General features: G+C 41.0%; 1 protein-coding gene across 1 annotated transcript in view; it reads left to right on the top strand.

Moving 5' to 3' along the window:
• PLXDC2 (plexin domain containing 2) overlaps window positions 1–18,184 on the top strand; it is a 387,582-nt gene that overhangs the window by 272,396 nt on the left and 97,002 nt on the right. The window contains exons 5-6 of the mRNA XM_075271735.1: window positions 8,359–8,481; window positions 10,038–10,156. Coding sequence (XP_075127836.1) covers window positions 8,359–8,481; window positions 10,038–10,156 — 242 coding nt within the window. The remainder of the gene's footprint in view (window positions 1–8,358; window positions 8,482–10,037; window positions 10,157–18,184) is intronic.

Below are 18,184 nucleotides of genomic sequence, written 5' to 3'. Positions count from 1 at the left end.
CTGGTACTCTGGTTGGCCAGTCCAACACTGGTCCAACTGTATCTATAGCATAGGTCACCAGTATAAGATTTGAAAAGGTCTGACACCCAGCAGCCCCACCGATCAGCTGTTTGAAGTGATCACAACCCTTCCACCGGCCCACAGGCCACTGATGCCCTTTGGGTCGGTGGGGTTGCTGTAAAAATTTGATAGTGATGACTTTTCCCAAGGACAGATCATCAAAACTTGTCTCATTATGATAATAAAAAAATACAAAAACTTGCACAGGCTTCTCTAGTTTCAAGGAAATTTCCGGGATATACAGAAGTTTGGTAACTCTCCTCAAGGACTATTCATATTTCTATTTAGCAATGTATATTATTAAAGAGGTTTTCCAAGGTAAAAAATATTGATGACCTATGCTGTATCAGATCTGTGTGTGTCCAACACCCCGAACCCCTGTCGATTCTCTGTTCGCAGCAGGTGATATATAAAGAATGGCGGAGGAAGCAGACAGCTCTGTTCCCTGTATAGTGGCCAGACTAGGGTACTGCAGATGAGCTCTGGTTCATTTGAATGGAAGCGGATCTGCAGTAACCTGGTTTGGCCACTACACAGAGAACAGCACTGTCTGCTTCCTGCTCCATTCTCTGTATATCAGCTGTTGAGAACATTTGATCAGTGGTGGGGTGAGGTGTTGGATACCCTCGGGTCTGATATCAGGGACCTTTGTTTAGGTCATCAATATCCTGGAAAACTTCTTTTACCTATATCCATAGGATGCCATATGAACCCTATGGGGCAGATTTAGGAAGACTTGCATTATTTCTGCATGTAGCCATAATCTCTGAGTCAGTGGAGTCATTTCTCCTTTATGGCAGTGCACCCTCCTCTACAAAATCGTGCTTGGAGAGAAATATGTCCCAGCTCATAGCTAGCGCACATTTCCCGAAACATTTACACCAGATTTATTGCGTAAATGATGATAATTCTGATGGGGATGATGGTCCCACTTCCTGTATGACCTCACAAATATCCCCCTTAGGGCAGTGCAGAAATTAAAAAGTTGCAATTTTTTGGGAACAAGCAGGAACACAGAATCGGAATATGTAGACATCAATGAACGGGACTGGAGAGCCTACAAATAGTAAGAATGGTAGACAGCTTGGAATGAGATATTTCCCATATTCCATCTAGGAAGCAAAAATGGAGACTTGGAAACTATTTTTTGCCACAGTAGGTGAATGGGGGTCTATGGGTCTGTTTAATATGTACACAGGGGGCTTTACTGATACATATGTTAATTACATAGTAAAGATACAAAATTGATTCGACACAAAATGCGTTAAAAATTTCCATAAATTTGGCAAATTTGGAACTTTTAAGATTCATTGAAAATGTTGCCTCCTATTTTAAAGATCAGAACACTGTCCAACTGGTTTTCCTTGGGCCGGATAGATAAAATCAGTCTAGGGGACCAACAAACCCTAGTAAATAGTCCATAGTACCCTTCAACATTGGGCATCTTCTGTTGGGCTATTATTGTACGAGAGTCTGGGTCCTACATAGGACCTCTGGCGAGTCAGTCTGACATTACATTAGAAGTAGACAGAGAAGAAGGATCAAATCACATCAAGTGGTGGCCCCAGGGCTTCCCATAATGCCGTCCAGGCAGCCCTTTCTCCAGCGCTACCAGTCTTATGGGATTATAGATGTATAGATGAACTATAACCAGTTCTAAGGCTGTGTTGGTGTGCGTTCGGGTTTCCGTCCAGGGAGTCCACTTAGGGATCCCTGAACGGAAATCTATATGTATTAAAAAGTGGTTATTGGGGAAATCCACGGACCCCATAGACTATAATGGGTTCCATGTGATTTCCGCTCAGTTTCCGCAAGAAAGCAGTGCGAGCAGCTCTTTTCTCTCCGCATGATTAGTGAGGAAACTGAACGGAAACCACATGGACCCCATTATAGTCTAAAGCAGGGGTAGACAACCTTTGGCTCTCCAGCTGCTGTGAAACTACAACTCCCAGCATGCTCCATTCACTTCCAAGGGAGTTCCAAGAACAGCAGAGCCAGTATGCATGCTGGGAGTTGTAGTTTTGCAACAGCTGGTGATCTGTACATTCCCTACCCCTGGTCTACACGATCCATGTGGTTTACTTAGGTAACCGCTTTTATAGGTTTCTGTTCCGTTTGGGGGTCTCCCAAGTGGACTCCCCGAATGGAAACCTGAACAGATGTGAATGGGGCCTTAAAGAGCTTGGAAGATGTTGGATACAATTGGATACAATTCTAGACCTCAAGTGCCATACAGAATTTTCAGGGCATCTTTCCACTTTGGATTTGGACCAAATTCAATTCGATGTGTACTCAGTGCAATTTGCAGAGACTAATATTGGATCCCTGGCAATCCTCCAGTGGTCAAAGGGCTCATGGCATCAGTTCTTTAATGAACCAGGATAACCCCTTTAAAGTTGTCCTTGGTTCTTCTCGCAAGAACATTTTGGAAAGTATTTTAGCTTCTAAGTTGTAAATATTCCATCAAAGAAAAGTAGCAACACATGGCGCCCAGTATCATAAACCTCCAAATGAAGAGAATTACATTCTTCATGAGCAAAGTACCAAGAGGAAAGCAATATAATACACAGTTATTATGGGAGAGCAGATTTATGGAAGATACATCTGAAGGACATATAAGATAAATGAGGAAGCAGAGGATTATGTGTGAGAAACAAATAATATGCGATTCCCCGAAGCATAAATGTTTGATAAGACTAATATTTGTGTGTTTATGAAGTCGGCCATATGAAAAGATGAAAAAAAAAATCCCATTCTCCGCTTGCGGGACACATCGGAACAAGCTGCTTGCATGATAAACAGGTTTAATGGGAATAAGCATGTAGTCTGGTGCTTAACCGGAGGCATTAAATAAACATATTTTGTTCCGAGCAAACACAGGATTAAAGATTAAAACACAGAGGAAAGTATTAAAGCATTACGTGTGACAAATCCTAAGGGCAGCGGTAATGTCTAGTTAGTGGCTCCAAATGGATTCATGTAGCTGTGCACCAATTGGCACCTACAATGGCTAAGTGGATAATATAACATTCCCTGGGGTGAACCATGGAGTATTGGTAGGATCAGTGTAATGGGGTTGTCTGATAGATTATTTTAGATCTCTCTTTCTATTAGAGTCCAAGGTTTGGGACCGCCATCATTAAAAGGGAGTCTACTAGAACCCCTGCAGATAGGTTATGGTCACATGAATCAAACAGTGTCTCCCCCTTGTGGATCGCTGCCTCTGTTTCCAAGATATAGCCTGTAAATGAGCTGTTTGGAGCAATGACAATGTCCTTATTGCTTCAAAGACCTCATTTTCATATTGATATAAAAATCAGATATCAGCAATGGACGCCCTGTTAATAAGTAGAGATGAGCGAGTAGTATTCGATCGAATACTACGGTATTCGAAATACTCGTACTCGATCGAGTACCACTCACTATTCGAATGTAAAAGTTTGATACAGAACCAGCATTGATTGGCCGAATGCTATACAGTCGGCCAATCAACGCTGGTTCTTCTCCTACCTTTAGAAGTCTTCTCCGTGCAGCTTCCCCGCGGCATCTTCCGGCTCTGAATTCACTCTGCCAGGTATCGGTCCTGGGCAGAGCCGACTGCGCATGTCCGCTTGTAGTGCGGGCATGCGCAGTCGGCTCTGCCCAGGCCCGATGCCTGGCAGAGTGAATTCAGAGCCGGAAGACGCCACGGGGACGCTGCACGGAGAAGACTTCTCGGAGGATCCAGCCCGACCCTCACTCATGGACTTGGTAAGTATAATTTGATCGAACGTTGCCTACCCCTGAAACGAGCATTTTCCCCCCATAGACTATAATAGGGTTCGATATTCGATTCGAGTAGTTGAATATTGAGGGGCTACTCGAAACGAATATCGAACCTCGAACATTTTACTGTTCGCTCATCTCTATTAATAAGGCAAACACCATATAATTCATGGGACTCGAACCTATCCATCCTTGGGGCCAGGTTGATATACGCAGGGTGGTTGTCAAAGAGCCTCTCTTGATCTGGAGGACCCAGTACATCCAAGCATTACATTACAACTGTGCAATGCTTCATTTTTCCTTTGGAGGCACTGCAGGGAACCTGAACACTTGCTGCAATGTTCCTCTATACAGTAGATTACAATTGATAGCCAGGGGTCTCAGCAACAAGACAGCTTGTTAGTAGCTTATTGTCAGGGATCCCGTCTACCAAAAAAAATTTTCAAATAAAGTCTGACTTTGGGATTCTCTAGATTGGAGGACACTGATAGACTGCGGGGACATTCATGATGCGTTGCTGCCGCGGCTTTTCGCTGTTGGATAACCCGTGGGGCCTTAGCCTTAAAGAGGTTGTCCCACTATTACATACCAAATTGGAAGGATCTTAAAAATTACAATGATTGCTGTAAAACTATAGCACCACCTGGTGTTCAAATAGTATAGCAGCATGCCCGTCCACTTAATGAATTGAGTGCTGGTGGACACACATGCTCAGTCTTCTCACAGCCAATAGAAATAACTTTGTGCTTGTCGGGAAGGAGCAGAGCAGTAAGTAAGAATGAAGTTATGGAGTCAGCTGCCAGAGGGGAAGGGAGGCTGATAGATTGAAGAAATGTAATAAACACTGCAAATTATTGCAAATCCACTATGTTACACAGACTACCAAACAGCTAGTAAGATTTACCGAGAACACAACACAAATACATTCCTACCCCTTCCCAATTCCTCCCTTATAATATGTTAGTGTTAATATATAACCCAATCAATAACATTGCATTACAATGGGAATAATCATGTTATTTTGTGCCATATAAATGGAGATTTGTAAGACTTTGGAAATGCCTCACAAATTGGTGTTTAATAAGCTTTCATCCATTACCAGTGTACAAAGCGAAGACTAGGTCTCATTCTATTGTAAATCGACTTGATGTGACATCATTACCGAGGGCTAAAGATGAAGAGCAGAGCGGCGGAAATTAATCACGGACTTCATCCTAATTTACAAAAAATAGTGCGGGTGTTTCTGGGCTTTGTGGCCGCTCATAAATCTGCGCTCAGCATTAGATGTCTGCGGTTATGGGGAATGTAGCTCCGGAATAAATGTATTCAGTGTTATGTTCTCTATATTCAGCCTCGGCATTGTCTTCTAATGAACTATGTGCAATGAAATCACTTCCTCCACCCAGATATTGCAAGTAACTTATGCTCAGATATATTCCTCTCCTGCTCAGTATGTGGCCGGCAGAAGCTTGTACTCCAGAGCTGCCTCTCCTGTCCTCAACCATAGCTGAAGACTATTAATGCTCTCACCCATCTTATGGTTCAATTCTTTCTTCTCTGCTCTTAATATTAGACCTCATATAGTAACAAGGCCTGAAATTATATATTTAGAATATTTGTAATTTCATAATTCAAGATAGAAAGATATATAGATAGATCAATAGATATATGGAGATACTGTAAGTAGATAGATACTATAGAAGATAGATAGATATTAGATAGATAGATAGATAGATAGATATTAGATAGATAGATAGATAGATAGATAGATAGATAGATAGAAGATAGATAGATAGATATTAGATAGATAGATAGATAGATAGATAGATAGATAGATAGATAGATATTAGATAGATAGATAGATAGATAGATAGATAGATATTAGATAGATAGATAGATAGATAGATAGATATTAGATAGATAGATAGATAGATAGATAGATAGATAGAAGATAGATAGATATTAGATAGATAGATAGATAGATAGATAGATATTAGATAGATAGATAGATAGATAGATATTAGATAGATAGATAGATAGATAGATAGATAGAAGATAGATAGATAGATATTAGATAGATAGATAGATAGATAGATAGATATTAGATAGATAGATAGATAGATATGAGATAGATAGATAGATAGATAGATAGATAGGAGATAGATAGATAGATAGATAGATAGATAGGAGATAGATAGATTAGATAGATAGATAGATAGATAGATAGATAGATAGATAGATAGGAGATAGATAGATAGATAGATAGATAGATAGATAGATAGGAGATAGATAGATAGATAGATATATAGATAGATCAATAGATATATGGAGATACTGTAAGTAGATAGATACTATAGAAGATAGATAGATATTAGATAGATAGATAGATAGATAGATATTAGATAGATAGATAGATAGATAGATAGATAGATAGATATGAGATAGATAGATAGATAGATAGATAGATAGATAGGAGATAGATAGATAGATAGATAGATAGATAGATAGGAGATAGATAGATAGATAGATAGATAGATAGATAGATAGGAGATAGATAGATTAGATAGATAGATAGATAGATAGATAGATAGATAGATAGGAGATAGATAGATAGATAGATAGATAGATAGATAGATAGATAGATAGATAGGAGATAGATAGATTAGATAGATAGATAGATAGATAGATAGATAGATAGGAGATAGATAGATAGATATATAGATAGATCAATAGATATATGGAGATACTGTAAGTAGATAGATACTATAGAAGATAGATAGATATTAGATAGATAGATAGATAGATAGATAGATAGATATTAGATAGATAGATAGATAGATAGATAGATATGAGATAGATAGATAGATAGATAGATAGATAGGAGATAGATAGATAGATAGATAGATAGATAGATAGATAGATAGGAGATAGATAGATAGGAGATAGATAGATAGATAGATAGATAGATAGATAGATAGATAGGAGATAGATAGATAGATAGATAGATAGATAGATAGATAGATAGATAGATAGATAGGAGATAGATAGATAGGAGATAGATAGATAGGAGATAGATAGATAGATAGATAGATAGATAGATAGATAGATAGGAGATAGATAGATAGATTAGATAGATAGATAGATAGATAGATAGATAGATAGATAGAAAATACTATAAATATGAGATAGATAGATAGATAGATAGATAGATAGATAGATAGATACTGTAGATACAACACTACTGAGTGGTAAGTGAATCATTTTGGTAATCTCATGCCAGTGGCGTCTTTCGGGTGGTGTTATGTATTAGTGAACATGTGCAAAAAGAGAAAAATATGGCCGCACAGCCCAACCTTATACATTGACCTAGTGCTTCTCAGCAAGTTTTACAATACCAAACATGAGGTTCTTAGTATACATATTGATCAATGTGCATAAGCCCACTAGCCACTTTACGGCGACCTCTTTATAGTGGGTCCCTACTCTACTGGGTGCGGCGCTGCACAGCGACCGCCACAAGAGCAACACAGCACCCACAGGGCGAGCGACCCAGTGGTCCGACAACACCCCTGCCACCAGACCAAGCCCCCAGACTCTGGGCCGCTTGGTCTGGTGGCTTGTATTATTGGTGACTGGTCCGCTTGTATTAGTAAACAGACAGTTCTTGAAGTTGATGTTTTGGAAGCAGGAAAAATGGGCAAGTGCGAGGGTTTGAGTAACATTGCCAAGGGCCAAATTGCATTTCCTTCCAAAAATGGTTAAAAGAAGGACCACTGGTAAATCCCTAAGAGGATCCTGGGCGCACAAGATGTACGTCTGATCCATGAAGACCACATCTCACAACGTACAGCCCTTGCTGCTGATGTCTTGGCGCTGGATACCACACAACACCTTGACTAGAGGTCCTGCGGAGTCCTTGGCTCCGTGAGTCCGAGCCGTCTTGAGGGTAACCTACATACCCGATATGAATAATGGTTTTAATCTTATGGCTGATGGGTGTGTTCCGTAATAGAACTATTATATCAAAGCAGACAAATCAAAAAGTAATTTAGGAAATGCAAACTAGACTGGTAGGCGCGGAGAGATCTCAGCTGTGCTCAGTGGTACAGAACAGAATCCTAATTTTAGGTTTTCTCTTTTACTAATGCTCATAAACCTCTCCGGAGTGTCATAAAGTATGATAAAGGGGGCATAAAACCAAATCCAGTAACACACCAATACCGAAGCACAGAAAAGTCAGCAAACACCATAGACACGAGAGCGGCTCGGCAATATGTTCCAGCATATGTTGTCAGCCATTGTCTTGTCCTACAAACAGATGTAATTCCCTCTGCTCTGCAGTATCCACCTCTAGAATTTAACAAAACACATATAAAATATACGTAATTGGCAAATTTGTGGCACGTAGTAGATCAGGAAAGTGATAAAGCGATCTTACCGCGCGCGCATAAAGCTGGTGCTAGCACTTTCTATTCCCTGTTGTTGGACTCCTTACAAGAAATCTGATTATGATATCCGTTCTGCTTTCTCCAGGTTTTATATATACAGGAGAAGTTGTTCATCGGATGCTCACGGCGACACAATATATCGCTCCCTTGATGGCTAATTTTGATCCAAGCGTGTCCAGGAATTCGACAGTCAGATACTTTGACAATGGTAGGTGTGAAATTTATAGGAATATTTATTTCCTGTATTTGTAAGACTGAGTTATCTTAAGGAGATGGCAGAAAATAAGGCATATGCAATGTGTGATGAAAGACAAGATTTTGTGATATTCTGTCACGTGATGTCTCTCCTATACATGTAAGGGGATTTTCTAACATGTTGCAATATTGAGTCAAATGTTCTGCTGAAACGTTCCTTTTAAGCAAATTTGAGTAAGGGTGGACACTCTATATATCAATTGCAAGTGGTTTTGAATTTATCAACTCAAGGATATGAATTATGGGTTTTGGAAGTTGGATAATCCCTTTAATGCAACATTCATTAACCACCATGCACCTTTAAGAACAGAATGTCTACGATACCCATAATACTCCATGTAGCATTATATGGCACCTATTTAAGGAATTTTCTGAGACTATGACATTAATAACTGATATTGCGTAGGGTTGAGCCGATCTTGAGATTTCAGGATCGATTTTAAAATCAGATTTCCGATCATTTTCCAGCTGATCCCGATCCTGATCGTGAAATTTGCTCGATTGGAATCCGATCTTTTCCGATCCTGATCGCTCAACCCAAGTCAATGCTTCTCTATGGGAAAAGTCACTTTTAGGGTTGAGCCGATCTTGAGATAACCTCTGACCTCGATCCCGCTGGAAAAGATGGAAAAGATCAGGATCGGAATTCCGATCACGATCGTGAAATTTACTTGATCGCCGATCGGAATCCGATCTTTTCCGATCCCGATCGCTCAACCCTAATATTCTGACCCCAGAGTGTAATATGCAGATGCCCTCTCTGAGACTCCACTGTGGAGTCCTGTCTTTCCTGAATGTCCTGAATGTTGCTTCCATTGCAACATCAGCAATCCCAGATCACCTTGAGGCCTGACATTAGGTCTCAGCAGTTATGGGGGAACAATAGACTTCATTGGTGACCCAGGGCCACAAAGGAGTCCAGATTAGGTTGGGGACAAATATAAAGAAGACTGGACACCGCAGTGGAGAGGTAAGGAAAGGTGAAGATTAGTGTTTTGTTTTTCTCACACCGCACCTGGTCCTCTGATGATTTGAGGGTGGTGAAGCTCAAAAGTCTTGCATTTGGCATAACCTGAAATTTATGCAAAATTCATAACAAACCTTCGCTACAAACTGGTTTGCTAATCCCTAGCCTTAAGATAGGTCAACATCAGATTGGTAAAGGTCCATCTCCTGTTGTTGCAGCCTCTACCGGGCACCAGGAGCTTACCCCTTAAATCAGCTGACTGTGGGCATGAGGAACTGGCGCTGATCTGATATTGGTGGTCTATCCTATGGAAAGGTCATCCATGTCTAAGTCTTGGAAGAGCCAAAAACTCTAGAACCGTTTGTACTTCCCACTCTGAGCAGGAACTCTTACTAGAATCTTCATGTTTTCCTAGAGTGTCAAGAGTCAAGAAAAAACTCTGAAGGACCTCAGCAATATTGGTTGTCTCCGCTAGAACATGGGCGATGACTGTCAGATTTCCCTATTGGAAACCATTCCTTACATTTCCATTTCTTTTCCAGGCACGGCCTTGGTGGTTCAGTGGGACCACGTTCACCTACAAGACAACTACAGCCTCGGCAGCTTCACCTTTCAGGCCACCTTAATCAATGATGGTCGAATAGTGTTTGGATACAAAGAAGTAAGTCAACGAAAGTGACTATTCCTTATATCATTGCAGATTCCTTCAGGCTTCTTATAACCCAACCGATTTTATTTCAGGTGTTTCCATTATTCTTGATCCGGCTCTTCCCGGCAATGGTGTAGTTAATCTTTATTCTGAGGACATTTGCAGTAATGCTGATCTAATGTCATTGTCATCTAGCCCAGCTAATTCTCTTTGCAGTTCTTTGATTTTCCTCAGAATGTGCATTTTCTTTAATAAGTCACAACCGAGAGGTTTTGCAATTTAAAGTTCTTGTGTGCTCAGCTAAGGATATTATAACTCAGACAGAAGATCCAGTCTTTTCTCATTTATCCCCGTTCTTTACAAGTGTTCGGCAAGTGAATGAAGGGTCGTTTGTTTCCATGTCGGTGAATGTGTCTTCATTTGAGGAGCTTAATGAAATGATGGTATCTTGACTTTGTGCTTAATTTGTATGTACTGGCTGTGCCGCCGTCTGTTGGGTGTGAATATAATGACTTGTGGTCGCGAGGACCCACTTGGAAGCAGCCAAAACCAGACGTCTTGTCCAGTGTAACAGGGATGAGGGACCCTCACTGTCCACATGGAGTCCCGTCGGTATATCTGTGTGTCAAAGATGAACCATGACTACACCTAAATACACCTGTTATTTGTTTTCATTGCGTCCATTTCTTTCCATGATCAAACACCCAAAGCTTGATCATGTAGACCTGCACGATGAAGACACTTAATGTTTTCTTAAACTACCAAATAGCTAGCAAATTCCCGGTCGGTAGGGTGTTTTTAATGAAAATTATCTGCAAACTTATTTAATTTAAGGGATATGGGCACTATCGAAAACATTTTTAATAACTATAATTTTCAGCTTAGGCTCTCTACAAATTTGAATATTTTTTTGGCAGGTTTCTAATGCTATTTTGGCTGACAGAATAACGCAGCATGCTGCAAGTCAATTGGGGTTAAAAAAAATGGATCCTTCAAGTGAATCATAATGATCATAACAAATTTATCATATATATATATATATATATATATATATATATATATATAATGTGTGTGTGTGTGTGTGTAAAAATGGATGCATGGGTGTGAATAGAACATTTGGAGAATGCTCCTACAGTATTGATTTTAGTGGGCAGTATATAAAACATAGTGTATGACACTGTCAGGGCTCCTAAGAACCTATCTATAAAATATAGTGTATAACACAGTCAGGGCTCCTAGGAACCTATCTATAAAACATAGTGTATAACACTGTCAGGGCTCCTAGGAACCTATCTATAAAACATAGTGTATAACACTGTCAGGACTCCTAGGAACCTATCTATAAAACATAGTGTATAACACTGTCAGGGCTCCTAGGAACCTATCTATAATACATAGTGTATGACACTGTCAGGGCTCCTAGGAACCTATCTATAAACCATAGTGTATGACACTGTCAGGACTCCTAGGATCCTATCTATAAAACATAGTGTAGAACACTGTCAGGACTCCTAGGAACCTATCTATAAAACATAGTGTATAACACTGTCAGGGCTCCTAGGAACCTATCTATAAAACATAGTGTATAACACTGTCAGGGCTCCTAGGAACCTATCTATAAAACATAGTGTATAACACTGTCAGGGCTCCTAGGAACCTATCTATAAAACATAGTGTATAACACTGTCAGGACTCCTAGGAACCTATCTATAAAACATAGTGTATAACACTGTCAGGGCTCCTAGGAACCTATCTATAAACATAGTGTATAACACTGTCAGGGCAGAGCAGTGTTGAGCGCACAGCTCTGCTACACCAGAGATGTAACAGAGCTGGCCGTGCACTGAGCGTGCGCTGAGCTCTGCTATATCCAGAGATGTATCAAAGGTGAGTGTGCGCTGCGCTCTGCTACACCTGAGATGTAGCAGACCTGAGTGTGCGCTGAGCTCTTCTACACCTGAGATGTAGCACCATTATATTATCTTTTATGTCAATATTAGAAGGATTATCTTTTTTTATAGAATAAATAGCATTTACCTTCACAAATACATGTAAGAATCCACTTTGCCAGAATGTTTCATTGTTTTCTTAAGAGACCTATCACTGTTAAAGCCTTTGAAGTGGAAACTGCAAAATCTACGGGCACGATCAATGGAGTGAATAGAGAAAAGTCTTAATACATTCAATGAGGGAATTCATTCAGTGCTGAATATTTGACAACTGTTCTCCTGCAGAGCCCCATTGAACTAGTAACAATGATGATAAGTGCAAATGTAAAGATGACTTCCAGCGCTCAAATATATTCGACTTTTTCTCTCATTAAGCAAAGCTCTAATGATCATTTGCAAACTGAGACGGAATATCCCACAAGAGCCGTTGTGGAGTCTGAAAGGACGACCATGCATCTATTTGCTATTTGCATTATGCCATGCACGAGTCATTGTACAGGTTTACGGGTTATCATTTGCAGACGAGCTCAATGAAAAGCATGTTCTGTGTAGAAGCTAGTCGAAATGATATTCTACCAGCGACGGTTTCACAAATTTTTTTGACGTAGACACTTGACGTAGGTCACCAACTTTTCAGACAACTAAGTCCCATTTAATAGAACGTGTGATTCCGGACCAAAATGTAATGCACTTTAATGAAAAATATTGCCGCTTTTTGCGTGAAAAAAACTCTCTAAGGTTCCTGACACTGTGTCTCCCTTCTATTTAATTTGTAGTTCACTCAAGTTTTGTCTACATAGATGCAAGACGGTTTCTCATGGAGTGGAAGGGAAGATTCTTTTCTCTTTTTATAGTGAATGCAGAGGGGAGGGGCTGATTCTCCTTACAGACTCCACACAAGTCTGCAAACTGATTTCTCAGAGGGGAATAAACCACTGCCAGACACCTATCGCTGTACCTTATCTCCTAATGGGTTGGAAATGATAAAATTTAACATGTGCAACTTTTTCCCAAAAAAATACTCAAAACAAATGGGTTGACCCCAGATTACAAAAAAGTTGGGATGGGCTTTTATTGATGGTGCTAGACAATGACTTTATTCTGTAGGTGTGACCCGAGTCTGAGGCTAGTCTTGAGCACAGGATCCCAAAAATCCATGAACTGTTGTAAATCGGAGGATTTTTTTTTAAATCCATGCTAGTTTCGACAAAGAGTGGGTCAATTACTCTGGACTAGGGTTAAGCGATCGTGTTCGGAAAAAATCGGATTCTGATCGGCGATCGAGAAAAATTCACGATCGCGATCGGAATCCCGAACACGATCTTTTTAGGTGGGATCGAGATCGGTACTATTTCCCACAATGCTTTGCTTAGCCTTCACACTGAGTATATAGTGTATATTCAGTGTAAAGGCTCTGCTGCGGATCCATAGGAATGAATGGAAGCAGCCGACACACAGCCGTAACCCTCTGCACGCCAGCTGCCTCCATTCATTCTAATGGGAGACTAAACTAACATCTCTAGTAGCTACTTACCTCCAGAGATGGCTGCTCCGGTGTTCTTCGCCTTGCTGGCCCTCCACGCTGCTCTTCTTGCCTCGCTGCCCCGCCTCCCAGGTTAGTGTTTAAAGAGCTAGGAAGGCGGGACTTGTGGCTTAGGAGAGTGTGGGCGGGTACAGGGCAGGGAGGCGTGACGTCTCCCCTCCCAGGACCCGCCCATACTGTCCTAACCCGCCCACACTCTCCTAACCTGGTAGGCAGGGGGCAGTGAGGTGAGAAGAGCAGCGTGGATTGGCAGCGAGGCAAAGAAGAACACCGGAGCAGCCATCTCTGCAGGTAAGTGGACACCAGGGGGGACTAAGTAGCCAGAGGATTAAAAAAAAAATCCTCTGGCTACTTAGTGATTCACTACACAGCGTGGACTCTAACAATTAAAGTATTCAATTGTTAGATTACAAGCTGTATAGTGAATAGGATTGCTTTTAAAATCCGATCTCCGATTAGTAAAAAAAATCCCATTGACTTGCATTGGGATCGAGATCAGGTTCGAATGAAAAATGATCGGAAATCGGATTTTAAAATCGATCCTGAAAAGTCAAGATCGGCTCAACCCTACTCTGGACGCAAGCTACAAATCTGTGGAGGCTTCAAGTTCAAGGACCCCTACAGACTATCTCAAAGACAGATCAAGTCTTTTAGATGCTCTTATGGTGCCTCAATTTCATCTTGAAGCTTCATATTCTGAAAGTCATACAAGAATTGGTCTTATTGGAAATTGCCCCATGTTGTCCAAGAAAACAGTTGGTAATACCCAGACCTGAATGAAATCTTCCAATTAATCAGCGTTGCTTATGTTCTAAATTACAACAGATGTTCCTTTATCTAAATATTGGCCTAACTAACCGCACGCCATTCGCCTCTCGGTGTTTTTGTACACAGATGGAGGGTTTTATACTCGTAAACTCTGCATTGTCCGCAAAACAATTGTAATACAGGGAATTTATCCTTCTTAGACCAAACTTGGCATTCCGTTCCACCTTACCTGGCAGGGATGATGAAGTTTGTTTGTTCGCTCCTGTGTGGGTTTTTGGCTTTGCTTCTCTGTTTTAACGGAGATGCTTGAAATCCCAACATACTAGTGAATGAAGCCGATCGGTATTGTTCATTCTCAGAACAGGCTTCTTGTTTGATCTCTGGAGAGGCTCATTTACTTATCTGTGCTATGGAAACATTGATATTTTCAGTAACCTTCACGCGCTGTTGGTTTCCTTTTCAGATTTGGAATCAAAAGTGAGATTTAAAAATTAAATGCCAGAACTGAAGAGTAATTGTGTATCGCTCATAGTCACGTATAGGGTATTGTAGGAGACCACAACCTTCGCTCAGTATGGGGGATGCTCCATTGTATAGAGGACTACACTCACCGGCCACTTTATTAGGTACACCATGCTAGTAACGGGTTGGACCCCCTTTTGCCTTCAGAACTGCCTCAATTCTTCGTGGCATAGATACAACAAGGTGCTGGAAGCATTCCTCAGAGATTTTGGTCCATATTGACATGATGGCATCACACAGTTGCCGCAGATTTGTCGGCTGCACATCCATGATGCGAATCTCCCGTTCCACCACATCCCAAAGATGCTCCTCTATTGGATTGAGATCTGGTGACTGTGGAGGCCATTGGAGTACAGTGAACTCATTGTCATGTTCAAGAAACCAGTCTGAGATGATTCCAGCTTTATGACATGGCGCATTATCCTGCTGAAAGTAGCCATCAGATGTTGGGTACATTGTGGTCATAAAGGGATGGACATGGTCAGCAACAATACTCAGGTAGGCTTTGACGTTGCAACGATGCTCAATTGGTACCAAGGGGCCCAAAGAGTGCCAAGAAAACATTCCCCACACCATGACACCACCACCACCAGCCTGAACCGTTGATACAAAGCAGGATGGATCCATGCTTTCATGTTGTTGACGCCAAATTCTGACCCTACCATCCGAATGTCGCAGCAGAAATCGAGACTCATCAGACCAGGCAACGTTTTTCCAATCTTCAATTGTCCAATTTCGATGAGCTTGTGCAAATTGTAGCCTCAGTTTCCTGTTCTTAGCTGAAAGGAGTGGCACCCGGTGTGGTCTTCTGCTGCTGTAGCCCATCTGCCTCAAAGTTCGACGTACTGTGCGTTCAGAGATGCTCTTCTGGCTACCTTGGTTGTAACGGGTGGCTATTTGAGTCACTGTTGCCTTTCTATCAGCTCGAACCAGTCTGGCCATTCTCCTCTGACCTTTGGCATCAACAACGCATTTCCGCCCACAGAACTGCCGCTCACTGGATGTTTTTTCTTTTTCGGACCATTCTCTGTAAACCCTAGAGATGGTTGTGCGTGAAAATCCCAGTAGATCAGCAGTTTCTGAAATACTCAGACCAGCCCTTCTGGCACCAACAACCATGCCACGTTCAAAGGCACTCAAATCACCTTTCTTCCCCATACTGATGCTCGGTTTGAACTGCAGGAGATTGTCTTGACCATGTCTACATGCCTAAATGCACTGAGTTGCCGCCATGTGATTGGCTGATTAGAAATTAAGTGTTAACGAGCAGTTGGACAGGTGTACCTAATAAAGTGGCCGGTGAGTGTATATAGAAATGGAAACGTATAGAAATCTATAGGAAATAGGATTAGGTTAATGTCAGCCAAACCCACTGGTTTTGGCAGCACTGGCCAATAGAGATGAGCGAACACTGTTCGGATCAGCCGATCTGAACAGCACGCTCCCATAGAAATGAATGGAAGCACCTGTGACGCCGGCTGCCGGCAAAGTCTGCGTGCCAGCTGCTTCCATTCATTTCTATGGGAGCGTGCTGTTTGGATCGGCTGATCCGAACAGTGTTCGCTCATCTCTACTGGCCAACCATCTACGATTAGAGATGGGTGAACCTCCAAAGATTTGTATCATTTAAGGTTCGGAAGGATGGACCAAAAGATTCATTCTGGGTTGCATCACATCACATCATGAAATTGAAATTATTATACCCCGGGTCTCTTTAGACCCCAATGTACAATAAGTAGAAGCACAAGGGAGGTGTGAAAAATACAAACAGGTATACTGACCCTCCCTCACCTCTAGGCATTCTCACGGTGTCCAACACTACCTCGGGGTCCTCTTCTGACCTCTTCTGGCCTCCTGGCTGATGTCATGCACTCCAGGGTCTCCACTTGTTTTGTTATATTCGCCTCGAAGGGCATTGCTTCTGAGAAAGGATGTGATATATAGTATAGTATATGGTTAAATTGAGCTGGAACATGTCGGAACTCAGTTTCAGCATAAAGACAAACTTTATAGCGTTCCAGTATAAAGAACCCCACCAACACTGCTTTTCAGACCCCCGACTATAATGATCAGAGAGCTAGGAGACATGAGGAAACATAAAAAACACTGTTACTTACCTCTCCTGGTTCCGGAACGTTTTGGGTTAACTTGGTGACATCACAGACATCAAGTGGGCCAGGCTTGCTTCTTTATGCATCACGGCGTAAGCCCGTCTCAAGTGACGTCTCTTCCATGATTGAAGATGGTCGACATCAGATGGGAGTGCGATGGATCCCAGGACATGTAAGTAACAGGTTTTTTTTTATGTTTGTATCCTCCCCTGGTTCTTTGATTATTATACTCTAGGGTCTGAAAAGACTCCGTGGGGGTGGGGGAGAAGTTAATTATTCCAGAGTTCCACCCTAAAATTTCTTCACAATTTAAGCACTGAGTATAGTATAGTATAGTATGGTATAGTATGGTATGGTATGGTATGGTATGGTATGTTATGGTATGATATGGAATGGTATGGTATGGTATGGTATGATATGGAATGGTATAGTATGGTATGGTATGGTATGGTATGGAATGGTATGGTATGATCTGGTATGGAATGGAATGGAATGGTATGGAATGGTATGGTATGATCTGGTATGGAATGGAATGGTATGATATGGTATGGTATAATATGGTATGGTATAGTATAGTATAGTATAGTATAGTATAGTATGGTATGGTATGGTATAATATGGTATGGTATAGTATAGTATAGTATAGTATGGTATGGTATGGTATGGTATAGTATAGTATGGTATAGTATGGTATGGTATGTTATGGTATGATATGGAATGGTATAGTATGGTATGGTATGGTATGGTATGATATGGAATGGTATAGTATGGTATGGTATGGTATGGAATGGTATGGTATGATCTGGTATGGAATGGAATGGAATGGTATGGAATGGTATGGTATGATCTGGTATGGAATGGAATGGTATGGTATGGTATGGTATAATATGGTATGGTATAGTATAGTATAGTATAGTATGGTATGGTATGGTATAGTATAGTATGGTATGGTATGGTATAATATGGTATGGTATTGTATAGTATAGTTTGGTATGGTATGGTATAGTATTGGTATGGTATTGTATAGTATGGTATGGTATAGTATGGTATAGTATGGTATGGTATAGTATTGTATAGTATAGTATGGAATGGTATGGTATGGTATAGTATGGTATTGTATAGTATGGTATGGTATAGTATGGTATGG

This window comes from Leptodactylus fuscus, chromosome 4, assembly GCF_031893055.1.
Source record: "Leptodactylus fuscus isolate aLepFus1 chromosome 4, aLepFus1.hap2, whole genome shotgun sequence".
In the NCBI taxonomy this organism is placed as follows: Eukaryota; Metazoa; Chordata; class Amphibia; order Anura; family Leptodactylidae; genus Leptodactylus; species Leptodactylus fuscus.
This window is presented reverse-complemented; position numbering and strand designations above follow the sequence as displayed.